Genomic DNA, 16881 nt, shown 5'->3' on the forward strand with positions numbered 1-16881 from the left:
AACTACCAACAGTGTCCAGTTTTATTTTGTATCCCAGCACTCTCCATCTGTACAACTTCCACACCCACTAATTTTCTAGTAAACCAGGAACTCAGCTCCCTGTCTGAGAATGTCTAATGATTGAGGAAGATTGCGGTTTTATCTAGCAGAAAGAAGGCTGTTAATGATGGTCTACAACATACATCTTGCCAACGCAGCAATCAGCCGCTTCACTTTGCCTTTGAATTTTGTTGCATCACATCACTTGGGTAAGACAGAATTAAAATACTTACTGTGAATCTATCCAACAGATCCCGAATTTTCTGAAATCCGTTCTTCCCAGCAAGATCTCTTGGGGTTTCTCCGCAAGCATTCAGGACGGTGGAGGCCTGGAATGCCCCAGGACATTGCAAAAGTAGAGTGGTGAGTTTCCCTAACCCGTTCTTGGCCGCGAAGTGGAGCAATGTCGGGATCTCATGACACAGATCTGGATGTCAACAGAAAGTGGGTAAATGTCAGTTCTGTTGCCTCCCACTCACTCTCAGGCAGAAGTTATTTTTTCCAGTGTGCAGGCTGCATAGTGATGAAGACACATCGTGATGAAGAACACCTCCCTATTTGACAGATGCATGTCTTACCTCTCAGTCGACCATGTACAGTTAAATTTCCCAATAATCACAGCTGACAGTACAAGAATCCCATCTATATTAGCACAGGGCTAAAGTGCCAGCTTTGAAAGCAGACCAAGGCAGGCCAGCAGCACGGTTCAATTCCCGTACCAGCCTCCCCGAACAGGCGCCGGAATGTGGCGACTAGGGGCTTTTCACAGTAACTTCATTTGAAGCCTACTTGTGACAATAAGCGATTTTCATTTACATTGCATCCCACTCCTTCATTACTTACCCACTCATTGGCAACCTATAATATACTCCCAAAATGACAATAGAGCTTTTATATTATTTCTTCATACTGTCTAGATAAACTCTGCTTGAACCCCATTATTCATAAAAATATTCCTTTCTAAGGCTGGAATCACGTCTGTTGCTAATATGACTGTTGCGGTTCTTTATTCCCCCAGCCTCTCTCGCCTGGGAAAGGTAGAGCAGAGAGTGTTATATTCCCAATTTGGGATTGGTTGAAACAATTTCAAGACAAGAACGTAATTTTCCTGTTCTAATCAATGGCTGTAGTTATACAACTTTATTTACATCATGTCCATAACACAGATACAGGCCAAATGTCCCAATAGGTCTGTGCTGGTGCATTCCAGCCTGCTCCCACCTTACTTCATCTCTCCAAATCAATCAATCCTCTAGTCCTAGCTCCCTCCTTGTTAATCCAGCTTCCCCTTAAATGCACCCTTACTCTTCAGCTCAATACTTCCTATGGTAGTGAGCTCTACATTCTCCCCTCTCTGGGTAAAGAGGGCCCTCCTGAATTGCCGGAGGGACCTCCTGAATTCTCGATTGTGCTTTTAGAGATGATCTTGGCCTAAATCCTCTGCTTTGCGATGCTGGAAATGCAAATCGCGACAGGGCCGAGAATCACCGGTAATCAAACAAATTCCGAAAACATGCTCCGAGTCCCTCGCTGGCGGCGATATCGATGTTCACGCCCCACGCCAGCCGATTCATTCAAAACCATGATTTGCATGGATTTCACTCAAATTACTATTAAGCCATTTTGCTGGCAGGGACAGCTTGGGCGGGATTCTCCGACCTCACACCGAGTGGGAGAATCGCCGGGGGTCGGTATGAATCCCGCCCCCGCGGTCCTGCCAATTCTCCCGCCCCCCCCCAAAAACCAGCCCGGCGTGAGTCGCGCCGCCCGCCTTGGAGAATGGCGGGATCCGGCGTGACTCAAAGGACGCCGGGGCCGGCCGAATTCTCTGGCCTGCGATGGGCCGAAGTCCCGCCCGTCTGTAGCCGGTCCCGCCGGCGTAAATCAGAGTAGGTCCCTTACCGGCGGGACCTGGCGGAGCGGGCGGGCTCCGGGGTTCCTGGGGGGGTCGCGGGGGCATCTGAGCCCCGGGAGATGCCCCCACGGTGGCCTGGCCCGCGGTCGGGGCCCACCGATCCGCGGGCGGGCCTGTGCCGTGGGGGCACTCTATTTCTCCGCGCCGGCCGGCGGAGGCCCTTCGGCGCCAGTTGCCGTGGCGCCAAGCCACTATCCCGCCGGCGGGGCCAAACCACTCCGGGGCGGGCCTAGCCCCTGAACGTGCGGAGGATTCTGCACCTTTGGGGCGGCCCGACACCGGAGTGGTTCATGCCGCCTCTATGCCGGGTACGGGAGAATCCCGCCCGTTGTTTTCAGTCGTGCCAGGTTGGCTTCAGCAGATACAGGTTGTGGAATTTTACGCTCGTTGACGAGACCGGAGAGGTCACTCTCAATCCTGCTCTTTGACTTGAACAGTTTTTCATTGAAGAGCTTCGTCAGTTACTCTTTGAGAACCAGGGGCGAGATTCTCCGGAAACGGCGGGGGCTCGGAGAATGTCGCCCCAGGTTTCTCGGGCCTTGCTGCTGGTTTTCCCACATTCATAGTTGATATTCAGCTTCCTGCTCCGCCCCTCCGCCTCTGTTAGGTGACAAGTGGGGATTGGGCGCCATGCCTGCGGAGGGGGAGAGGGAGGCTAAACAAACATTGAAAACCCTCAAACATTGTCGGGTTTGCTGGGAGAGGGGGTTGCCAAGGTCAGGGGACAACTTGGTGCCAAGTCCATGGACGCGGGGGGTCCCCCTCGGGATCGGGGTGGCCTGGCTCAGACCCCCATTGCTGCCGTCTGTCTTTTAAACGCACCCCTTTGGTGCTACTTACAGGCTCCTGGCTGTTCACACTGCTGACTGCTCACTGTGTCCTGTGAATGTTCAGAGAGCCTCTGGTCATCTGGGGGCCCACCCAGGCCACCCCTCTGGACACCCTCTTACCCAGCTGTATCGTCAAGGGGATGGGCATGGCCAAACTCAATCCGGGGCCCACCAGGTGTTGGCACTCCTCAGAAGCGCTGCCCCACTGCAGAGGAAGCAGGGAATCAGCCCAACCAGAGGATACTGGCACCATGGCCTTTGGAATCCTCCCTGGTTCTCTGCCCCTCTCAGGGTAGAGGCCTCACCAGTAAACCCACCCCTCCAGATCACCAGCTGTCTCCTCCTGGTGAGACTGGCAACGCTGACTGCCTCTGCCACCACCTCCCAGGCAGTGTTCAGGCAGGCAGGCTTGAGTCTGTGGCCCACCCTAGGGAGGAGGGTGTCCACTTCTCCCCTCACTGGCCCAGAGCAATGGGGCCACTTCAGACTCCCTGTGAATCATCCTCATGGCTGCAGTGAGTGTGTGGGTAAGTGGAGGGATTAAAAACAGCTCCAGCTGCCAGGGTCTTTAGCACTAACTCTGGCCCAAGCGGTTTGAATGCTCGCTGGGCTGGGAATTCCTCTCAATTCTCGCTAGCAGAGGGCTGGGCCATTTGCACGTCCTGACTCGCTTAACACCCCCAACAGAATCGCGAATCGCACAGTATTCAGTCCTGGCAACAACACTTCCCAAACTGAGAATTCTGGATATTGTAATTATGGCCATGAGTCTCGGACAAGAAACATGTCCCCTGCGTCTGGCAGTCTCGGTCTACACAAACATTCCTCAGTTTTATCAGCTGGAATTAGGTTCTGAGCAGAGTGTGTTGATTGAATTATTTTACAGTGTCATCAAACTTCAATCTAATAACATGAAGTACCATCTGTCATTTTTCCAGTTGTTCCTATATCTTGGATTTTAGTAATTATAAAAATTATTCATCTCATGTGCTAGCTGAAAAGATTATTTAGTTTGATTAATGTGAGGCCAAATTTTCAGAGATGAGAAAATCCCCCAGTGAAAGTTGCTTCGTAAATCTAAACCATAAACAGAACACATCACTGGAATCGAGAAAGTGATGCAACAGCATATTTAACACGGGGCAACAGGGAAGATCGAGGCAACCTGATTTTGTCAAACGTTATCTTCTCATCCAGCAATGAGTGAGACTGTGTGTCCCATCATATATGTTTTGCTCTTTAAAAGATTTATGCAATTAAACTTCCTCTCCCACGTTTTCCCATTACCCGGGCTTTTCTCATTTTCATTTTCAGGAAGGCAGACTTTTGGAAACAAAAACAGGAAGGCAGATTACTACCTGAATGGTTGTAAATTGGGAGAGGGGAGTGTGCAGCGGGACCTGGGTGTCCTTGTGCACCAGTCGCTGAAGGTAAGCATGCAGGTGCAGCAGGCGGTAAAGAAGGCTAATGGTATGTTGGCCTTCATTGCGAGAGGTTTCGAGTACAGAAGCAGGGGTGTGTTGCTGCAATTGTACAGGGCCTTGGTGAGGTCACACCTGGAGTATTGTGGGCAGTTTTGGTCTCCTTCTCTGAGGAAGGATGTTCTTGCTCTCGAGGGAGTGCAGCGAAGGTTTACCAGGCTGATTCCAGGGATGGCGGGACTGTCATATAAGGAGAGATTGACTAGGTTGGGATTGTTCTCACTGAAGTTCAGAAGAATGAGGGGGGAATCACACAGAGACTTATAAAATTCTAACAGGACTAGACAGGGTAGATGCAGGGAAGATGTTACCAATGATGGGTGTGTCCAGAACCAGGGGTCACAGTCTGAGGATTCAGGGTAAACCATTTCGGACAGAGATAAGGAGACATTTCTTCACCCAAAGAGTGGTGAGCCTGTGGAATTCATTACCACAGGAAGTAGTTGATGCTAAAACTTTGAATATATTCAAGAGGTGACTAGATATAGCACTTGGGGAGAATGGGGTCAAAGGCTATGGGGAGAAAGCAGGATTGAGCTATTAAGTTGGATGATCAGCGAAGATTGTGATGAATGGCAGAGCAGGCTCGAAGGGCCAAAAGGCCTCATCCTGCTCCTACCTTCTATGTATCTATGTATGTACCTATGTATCATGTATCAATTGTATTCCCTTTTGAAAGCTATTACTAAATATGCTTCCATTGCTCTTTTAGGCGGGGCTTTCCAATGACATTGTGCCCAATCTTAACCCATTCAAAAATGATCCACTTGGACAGAAATAAAACAGGCCCAATAATGTTTTCTCTCTCAGTCAGACACGAGTCCTGGACACAATGGACCAGAAGCTTTTACACAACACAGTCTCACAGAAGGGGCAAGCCACAGTTATCCCCACTGCGTCCGTGCTTTCTCATCAGACAAGGAGAATGAGTAAACACAATGAAAAGTCACGGGCGAAATTCTCCGGAAACGGCGCGATGTCCGCCGACTGGCGCCCAAAACGGCGCAAATCAGTCGGGCATCGCGCCGCCCCAAAGGTGTGGAATGCTCCGCATCTTTGGGGGCCGAGCCCCAACCTTAAGGGGCTAGGCCCGCGCCGGACCAATTTCCGCCCCGCCAGATTGCGGAAAAGGCCTTTGGTGCCCCGCCAGCTGGCACAGAAATGATTTCTCCGGCGGCGCATGCGCGGGAGCGTCATCGGACGCTGATGGCATTCCCGCGCATGCGCAGTGGAGGGAGTCTCTTCCGCCTCCGCCATGGTGGAGACCGTGGCGAAGGCAGAAGGGAAAGAGTGCCCCCACGGCAGAGGTCCGCCCGCGGATCGGTGGGACCCGATCGCGGGCCAGGCCACCGTGGGGGCACCCCCCGAGGCCAGATCGCCCCGCGCCACCCCCAGGACCTGGAACCTGCCCGCGCCGCCTTGTCCCGCCGGTAAGGTAGGTGGTTTAATCTACGCCGACGGGACAGGCATTTTAGCGGCGGGACTTCGGCCCATCCGGGCCAGAGAATCGGGGGGGGGGGGGGGGGCCACAAACCGGCGCGGTGCGATTCCCGCCCCCACCGAATATCCGGTGGTGGAGAATTCGGCAACTGGCGGGGGCGGGATTCACGCCAGCCCCGGCGATTCACCGACCCGCCGGGGGGTCGGAGAATCTCGCCACACATTTCAGGACTTTCTGAGAGTACTAATCTCTATGTAATAATGTCATTTCAGTCTGAGACAGAAATCTAATTCACCAAACTGATTTAAACAGTGAAGTGACAAATGTTAGCTTCATCGTCCTTGGGGTTAAAGATTCATTTTATTGCAGTTAAATTTTATGCATTTTGTACAAAGCTGCACTGTCATAATTAACAATACCGGGGTGGCAGTGGCACCGTGGTTAGCACTGCTGCCTCACAGCGGTGATGCTGCGGGTGTGAGTCCGGAGCCGGATCACAGTCCGCATCGAGTTTCCACAAGCTTCCCGTGTCTGCGAGGATCTCACCCTCAAAACCGCAGGGTAGGTGGACTGGCCATGCTAAAATGACACTGAAATAAAATCATTTAAAAAAAACACTACAAAAACCCGTACTGTTATCATTAACAATACCACACAAACCTGCACTGTTATCATTGACAATACCACACAAACCCGCACTGTTATCATTAACAATACTACACAAACCCGCACTGTTATCATTAACAATACCACACAAACCTGCACTGTTATCATTGACAATACTACACAAACCCGCACTGTTATCATTAACAATACTACACAAACCCGCACTGTTATCATTGACAATACTACACAAACCCGCACTGTTATCATTAACAATACCACACAAACCCGCACTGTTATCATTAACAATACCACACAAACCTGCACTGTTATCATTAACAATACTACACAAACCCGCACTGTTATCATTAACAATACTACACAAACCCGCACTGTTATCATTAACAATACTACACAAATCCGCACTGTTATCATTAACAATACTACACAAACCCGCACTGTTATCATTAACAATACCACACAAACCCGCACTGTTATCATTAACAATACCACACAAACCTGCACTGTTATCATTAACAATACTACACAAACACGCACTGTTATCATTAACAATACCACACAAACCCGCACTGTTATCATTAACAATAACACACAAACCCGCACTGTTATCATTAACAATACTACACAAACCCGCACTGTTATCATTAACAATACTACACAAACCCGCACTGTTATCATTAACAATACCACACAAACCCGCACTGTTATCATTAACAATAACACACAAACCCGCACTGTTATCATTAACAATACTACACAAACCCGCACTGTTATCATTAACAATACTACACAACCCACACTGTTATCATTAACAATACCACACAAACCCGCACTGTTATCATTAACAATACTACACAACCCACACTGTTATCATTAACAATACTACACAAACCCGCACTGTTATCATTAACAATACTACACAAACCCGCACTGTTATCATTAACAATACCACACAAACCCGCACTGTTATCATTAACAATACTACACAACCCACACTGTTATCATTAACAATACTACACAAACCCGCACTGTTATCATTGACAATACTACACAAACCCGCACTGTTATCATTAACAATACTACACAAACCCGCACTAATATCATTAACAATACCACACAAACCCGCACTGTTATCATTAAAAACACTGCACAAACCCGCACTGTTATCATTAACAATAACGCACAAACCCGCACTGTTATCATTAACAATAACACACAAACCCGCACTGTTATCATTAACAATAACACACAAACCCGCACTGTTATCATTAACAATACTACACAAACCCGCACTGTTATCATTAACAATACCCCACAAACCCGCACTGTTATCATTAACAATACCACACAAACCGGCACTGTTATCATTAACAATACTACACAAACCCGCACTGTTATCATGAACAATACCACACAAACCCGCACTGTTATCATTAACAATACCACACAAACATGCACTGTTATCATTAACCATACTACACAAACCCGCACTGTTATCATTAACAATACCACACAAACCCACACTGTTATCATTAACAATAACACACAAACCCGCACTGTTATCATTAACAATAACACACAAACCCGCACTGTTATCATTAACAATAACACACAAACCCGCACTGTTATCATTAACAATACTACACAAACCCGCACTGTTATCATTAACAATACCACACAAACCCGCACTGTTATCATTAACAATAACACACAAACCCGCACTGTTATCATTAACAATAACACACAAACCCGCACTGTTATCATTAACAATACTACACAAACCCGCACTGTTATCATTAACAATACTACACAACCCACACTGTTATCATTAACAATACCACACAAACCCGCACTGTTATCATTAACAATACTACACAACCCACACTGTTATCATTAACAATACTACACAAACCCGCACTGTTATCATTAACAATACTACACAAACCCGCACTGTTATCATTAACAATACCACACAAACCCGCACTGTTATCATTAACAATACTACACAACCCACACTGTTATCATTAACAATACTACACAAACCCGCACTGTTATCATTGACAATACTACACAAACCCGCACTGTTATCATTAACAATACTACACAAACCCGCACTAATATCATTAACAATACCACACAAACCCGCACTGTTATCATTAAAAACACTGCACAAACCCGCACTGTTATCATTAACAATAACACACAAACCCGCACTGTTATCATTAACAATAACACACAAACCCGCACTGTTATCATTAACAATAACACACAAACCCGCACTGTTATCATTAACAATACTACACAAACCCGCACTGTTATCATTAACAATACCCCACAAACCCGCACTGTTATCATGAACCATACTACACAAACCCGCACTGTTATCATTAACAATACCACACAAACCCGCACTGTTATCATTAACAATAACACACACACCCGCACTGTTATCATGAATAATACTACACAAATCCGCACTGTTATCATTAACAATACTACACAAACCCGCACTGTTATCATTAACAATACTACACAAACCCGCACTGTTATCATTAACAATACCACACAAACCCGCACTGTTATCATTAACAATACTACACAAACCCGCACTGTTATCATTAACAATAACACACAAACCCGCACTGTTATCATTAACAATACCACACAAACCCGCACTGTTATCATTAACAATACCACTCAAACCCGCACTGTTATGATTAACAACACGACACAAACCCGCACTGTTATCATTAACAATAACACACAAACCCGCACTGTTATCATTAACAATAACACACAAACCCGCACTGTTATCATGAATAATACCACACAAACCCGCACTGTTATCATTAACAATAACACACAAACCCGCACTGTTATCATTAACAATACCACACAAACCCGCACTGTTATCATTAACAATACTACACAAACCCGCACTGTTATCATTAACAATACTACACAACCCACACTGTTATCATTAACAATACCACACAAACCCGCACTGTTATCATTAACAATACTACACAACCCACACTGTTATCATTAACAATACTACACAAACCCGCACTGTTATCATTAACAATACCACACAAACCCGCACTGTTATCATTAACAATACTACACAACCCACACTGTTATCATTAACAATACTACACAAACCCGCACTGTTATCATTGACAATACTACACAAACCCGCACTGTTATCATTAACAATACTACACAAACCCGCACTAATATCATTAACAATACCACACAAACCCGCACTGTTATCATTAAAAACACTGCACAAACCCGCACTGTTATCATTAACAATAACACACAAACCCGCACTGTTATCATTAACAATAACACACAAACCCGCACTGTTATCATTAACAATAACACACAAACCCGCACTGTTATCATTAACAATACAACACAAACCCGCACTGTTATCATTAACAATACCCCACAAACCCGCACTGTTATCATGAACAATACCACACAAACCCGCACTGTTATCATTAACAATACCACACAAACATGCACTGTTATCATTAACCATACTACACAAACCCGCACTGTTATCATTAACAATACCACACAAGCCCGCACTGTTATCATTAACAATAACTCACACACCCGCACTGTTATCATGAATAATACTACACAAACCCGCACTGTTATCATTAACAATACTACACAAACCCGCACTGTTATCATTAACAATACTACACAAACCCGCACTGTTATCATTAACAATACCACACAAACCCGCACTGTTATCATTAACAATACTACACAAACCCGCACTGTTATCATTAACAATAACACACAAACCCGCACTGTTATCATTAACAATACCACACAAATCCGCACTGTTATCATTAACAATACTACACAAACCCGCACTGTTATCATTAACAATAACACACAAACCCGCACTGTTATCATTAACAATACCACACAAACCCGCACTGTTATCATTAACAATACCACTCAAACCCGCACTGTTATCATTAACAACACGACACAAACCCGCACTGTTATCATTAACAATAACACACAAACCCGCACTGTTATCATTAACAATACCACTCAAACCCGCACTGTTATCATTAACAACACGACACAAACCCGCACTGTTATCATTAACAATAACACACAAACCCGCACTGTTATCATTAACAATATCACACAAACCCGCACTGTTATCATTAACAATAACACACAAACCCGCACTGTTATCATGAATAATACCACACAAACCCGCACTGTTATCATTAACAATAACACACAAACCCGCACTGTTATCATTAACAATACCACACAAACCCGCACTGTTATCATTAACAATAACACACAAACCCGCACTGTTATCATTAACAATAACACACAAACCCGCACTGTTATCATTAAAAACACTGCACAAACCCGCACTGTTATCATTAACAATACCACACAAACCCGCACTGTTATCATTAACAATAACACACAAACCCGCACTGTTATCATGAACAATACCACACAAACCCGCATTGTTATCATTAACAATACCACACAAACCCGCACTGTTATCATTAACAATACGACACAAACCCGCACTGTTATCATTAACAACACTACACAAACCCGCACTGTTATCATTAACAATACCACACAAACCCGCACTGTTATCATTAACAACACTACACAAACCCGCACTGCTTTCATTAACAATACCACACAAACCCGCACTATTATCATTAACAATACTACACAAACCCGCACTGTTATCATTAACAATACTACACAAACCCGCACTGTTATCATAATCAATACTACACAAACCCGCACTGTTATCATTAACAATACCACACAAACCCGCACTGTTATCATTAACAATACCACACAAACCCGCAATGTTATCATTAAAAATACCACACAAACCCACACTGTTATCATTAACAATACCACACAAACCCGCACTGTTATCATTAACAATACCACACAAACCCGCACTGTTATCATTAACAATACCACACAAACCCGCACTGTTATCATTAACAACACGAAACAAACCCGCACTGTTATCATTAACAATAACACACAAACCCGCACTGTTATCATTAACAATACCACACAAACCCGCACTGTTATCATTAACAATACCACACAAACCCGCACTGTTATGATTAACAATAACACAAAAACCCGCACTGTTATCATTAACAATACTACACAAACCCGCACTGTTATCATTAACAATACCACACAAACCCGCACTGTTATCATTAACAACACGAAACAAACCCGCACTGTTATCATTAACAATACTACACAAACCCGCACTGTTATCATTAACAATAACACACAAACCCGCACTGTTATCATTAAAAACACTGCACAAACCCGCACTGTTATCATTAACAATACCACACAAACCCGCACTGTTATCATTAACAATAACACACAAACCCGCACTGTTATCATGAACAATACCACACAAACCCGCATTGTTATCATTAACAATACCACACAAACCCGCACTGTTATCATTAACAATACGACACAAACCCGCACTGTTATCATTAACAACACTACACAAACCCGCACTGTTATCATTAACAATACCACACAAACCCGCACTGTTATCATTAACAACACTACACAAACCCGCACTGCTTTCATTAACAATACCACACAAACCCGCACTATTATCATTAACAATACTACACAAACCCGCACTGTTATCATTAACAATACTACACAAACCCGCACTGTTATCATAATCAATACTACACAAACCCGCACTGTTATCATTAACAATACCACACAAACCCGCACTGTTATCATTAACAATACCACACAAACCCGCAATGTTATCATTAAAAATACCACACAAACCCACACTGTTATCATTAACAATACCACACAAACCCGCACTGTTATCATTAACAATACCACACAAACCCGCACTGTTATCATTAACAATACCACACAAACCCGCACTGTTATCATTAACAACACGAAACAAACCCGCACTGTTATCATTAACAATAACACACAAACCCGCACTGTTATCATTAACAATACCACACAAACCCGCACTGTTATCATTAACAATACCACACAAACCCGCACTGTTATGATTAACAATAACACAAAAACCCGCACTGTTATCATTAACAATACTACACAAACCCGCACTGTTATCATTAACAATACCACACAAACCCGCACTGTTATCATTAACAACACGAAACAAACCCGCACTGTTATCATTAACAATACTACACAAACCCGCACTGTTATCATTAACAATAACACACAAACCCGCACTGTTATCATTAACAATACTACACAAACCCGCACTGTTATCATTAACAATACCACACAAACCCGCACTGTTATCATTAACAATAACACACAAACCCGCACTGTTATCATTAACAATACTACACAAACCCGCACTGTTATCATTAACAATACTACACAAACCCGCACTGTTATCATTAACAATACCACACAAACCCGCACTGTTATCATTAACAATACCACACAAACCCGCACTGTTATCATTCACAATACCACACAAACCCGCACTGTTATCATTAACAATACCATACAAACCCGCACTGTTATCATTAACAATACTACACAAACCCGCACTGTTATCATTAACAATACCACTCAAACCCGCACTGTTATCATTAACAATACTACACAAACCCGCACTGTTATCATTAACAATAACACAAAAACCCGCACTGTTATCATTAAAAATAACACAAAAACCCGCACTGTTATCATTAACAATACTACACAAACCCGCACTGTTATCATTAACAATACCACACAAACCCGCACTGTTATCATTAACAATAACACAAAAACCCGCACTGTTATCATTAACAATACTACACAAACCCGCACTGTTATCATTAACAATACCACACAAACCCGCACTGTTATCATTAACAATAACACACAAACCCGCACTGTTATCATTAACAATACCACACAAACCCGCACTGTTATCATTAACAATACTACACAAACCCGCACTGTTATCATTAACAATAACACACAAACCCGCACTGTTATCATTAACGATAACACGCAAACCCGCACTGTTATCATTAACAATAACACACAAACCCGCATTGTTATCATTAACAATAACACACAAACCCGCACTGTTATCATTAACAATACTACACAAACCCGCACTGTTATCATTAACAATACTAAAGAAACCCGCACTGTTATCATTAACAATAACACACAAACCCGCACTGTTATCATTAACAATACCACACAAACCCGCACTGTTATCATAAACAATACTACACAAACCCGCACTGTTATCATTAACAATACTACACAAACCCGCACTGTTATCATTAACAATAACACACAAACCCGCACTGTTATCATTAACAATAACATACAAAACTGCACTGTTATCATTAACAATACTACACAAACCCGCACTGTTATCATTAAGAATAACATACAAACCCGCACTGTTATCATTAACAATACTACACAAACCCACACTGTTGTCATTAACAATACCACACAAACCCGCACTGTTATCATTATCAATACCACACAAATCCGCACTGTTATCATTACCAATACCACACAAACCCGCACTGTTATCATTAACAATACCACACAAACCCGCACTATTATCATTAACAATACTACACAAACCCGCACTGTTATCATTAACAATACTACACAAACCCGCACTGTTATCATTAACAATACTACACAAAACCGCACTGTTATCATTAACAATACCACACAAACCCGCACTGTTATCATTAACAATACCACACAAACCCGCAATGTTATCACTAACAATACCACACAAACCCACACTGTTATCATTAACAATACCACACAAACCCGCACTGTTATCATTAACAATACCACACAAACCCGCACTGTTATCATTAACAATACCACACAAACCCGCACTGTTATCATTAACAATAACACAAAAACCCGCACTGTTATCATTAACAATACTACACAAACCCGCACTGTTATCATTAACAATACCACACAAACCCGCACTGTTATCATTAACAATACTACACAAAACCGCACTGTTATCATTAACAGTACCACAGAAACCCGCCCTGTTATCATTAACAATAACACACAAACCCGCACTGTTATCATTAACAATACTACACAAACCCGCACTGTTATCATTAACAATAACACACAAACCCGCACTGTTTTCATTAACAATACCACACAAACCCGCACTGTTATCATTAACAGTAACACACAAACCCGCACTGTTATCATTAACGATAACACACAAACCCGCACTGTTATCATTAACAATAACACACAAACCCGCATTGTTATCATTAACAATAACACACAAACCCGCACTGTTATCATTAACAATACTACACAAACCCGCACTGTTATCATTAACAATACTACACAAACCCGCACTGTTATCATTAACAATAACACACAAACCCGCACTGTTATCATTAACAATAACATACAAAACCGCACTGTTATCATTAACAATACTACACAAACCCGCACTGTTATCATTAAGAATAACATACAAACACGCACTGTTATCATTAACAATACTACACAAACCCGCACTGTTATCATTAACAATACCACACAAACCCGCACTGTTATCATTAACAATAACACACAAACCCGCACTGTTATCATTAACAATACCACACAAATCCGCACTGTTATCATTACCAATACCACACAAACCCGCACTGTTATCATTAACAATAACACACAAACCCGCACTGTTATCATTAACAATACTACACAAACCCGCACTGTTATCATTAACAATAACACACAAACCAGCACTGTTATCATTAACAATAACACACAAACCCGCACTGTTATAATTAACAATACTACACAAACCCGCACTGTTATCATTAACAATAACACACAAACCCGCACTGTTATCATTAACAATCCTACACAAACCCGCACTGTTATCATTAACAATACCACACAAACCCACACTGTTATCATTAACAATACCACACAAACCCGCACTGTTATCATTAACAATACCACACAAACCCGCACTGTTATCATTAACAATACCACACAAATCCGCACTGTTATCATTAAGAATACCACACAAACCCGCACTGTTATCATTAACAATAAAACACAAACCCGCACTGTTATTATTAACAATAACACACAAACCCTCACTGTTATCATTAACAATACTACACAAACCCGCACTGTTATCATTAACAATACTACACAAACCCGCACTGTTATCATTAACAATACCACACAAACCCGCACTGTTATCATTAACAATAACACACAAACCAGCACTGTTATCATTAACAATACTACACAAACCCGCACTGTTATCATTAACAATACCATACAAACCCGCACTGTTATCATTAACAATACTACACAAACCCGCACTGTTATCATTAACAATACCACTCAAACCCGCACTGTTATCATTAACAATACTACACAAACCCGCACTGTTATCATTAACAATAACACAAAAACCCGCACTGTTATCATTAAAAATAACACAAAAACCCGCACTGTTATCATTAACAATACTACACAAACCCGCACTGTTATCATTAACAATACCACACAAACCCGCACTGTTATCATTAACAATAACACAAAAACCCGCACTGTTATCATTAACAATACTACACAAACCCGCACTGTTATCATTAACAATACCACACAAACCCGCACTGTTATCATTAACAATACTACACAAACCCGCACTGTTATCATTAACAATAACACACAAACCCGCACTGTTATCATTAACAATACCACACAAACCCGCACTGTTATCATTAACAATACTACACAAACCCGCACTGTTATCATTAACAATAACACACAAACCCGCACTGTTATCATTAACGATAACACGCAAACCCGCACTGTTATCATTAACAATAACACACAAACCCGCATTGTTATCATTAACAATAACACACAAACCCGCACTGTTATCATTAACAATACTACACAAACCCGCACTGTTATCATTAACAATACTAAAGAAACCCGCACTGTTATCATTAACAATAACACACAAACCCGCACTGTTATCATTAACAATACCACACAAACCCGCACTGTTATCATAAACAATACTACACAAACCCGCACTGTTATCATTAACAATACTACACAAACCCGCACTGTTATCATTAACAATAACACACAAACCCGCACTGTTATCATTAACAATAACATACAAAACTGCACTGTTATCATTAACAATACTACACAAACCCGCACTGTTATCATTAAGAATAACATACAAACCCGCACTGTTATCATTAACAATACTACACAAACCCACACTGTTGTCATTAACAATACCACACAAACCCGCACTGTTATCATTATCAATACCACACAAATCCGCACTGTTATCATTACCAATACCACACAAACCCGCACTGTTATCATTAACAATACCACACAAACCCGCACTATTATCATTAACAATACTACACAAACCCGCACTGTTATCATTAACAATACTACACA

At 42.7% G+C, this 16881-nt stretch overlaps 1 protein-coding gene and 1 long non-coding RNA gene across 2 annotated transcripts in view; one reads left to right on the forward strand and one right to left on the reverse strand.

Annotated features, from left to right (window-relative positions):
* Positions 1 to 16881, reverse strand: part of LOC140408255 (B-cell scaffold protein with ankyrin repeats-like) — a 513048-nt gene that overhangs the window by 197457 nt on the left and 298710 nt on the right. Inside the window, exon 8 of the mRNA XM_072495211.1 lies at positions 273 to 466. Within this exon, the coding sequence (XP_072351312.1) occupies positions 273 to 466 (194 nt within the window). The remainder of the gene's footprint in view (positions 1 to 272; positions 467 to 16881) is intronic.
* Positions 297 to 16881, forward strand: part of LOC140408256 (uncharacterized) — a 157765-nt gene continuing 141180 nt past the window's right edge. Inside the window, exons 1-2 of the long non-coding RNA XR_011940073.1 lie at positions 297 to 402; positions 4099 to 4214. This is a non-coding gene — a long non-coding RNA (uncharacterized lncRNA). The remainder of the gene's footprint in view (positions 403 to 4098; positions 4215 to 16881) is intronic.

This window comes from Scyliorhinus torazame, chromosome 3 (genome assembly GCF_047496885.1).
Source record: "Scyliorhinus torazame isolate Kashiwa2021f chromosome 3, sScyTor2.1, whole genome shotgun sequence".
NCBI lineage: Eukaryota > Metazoa > Chordata > Chondrichthyes > Carcharhiniformes > Scyliorhinidae > Scyliorhinus > Scyliorhinus torazame.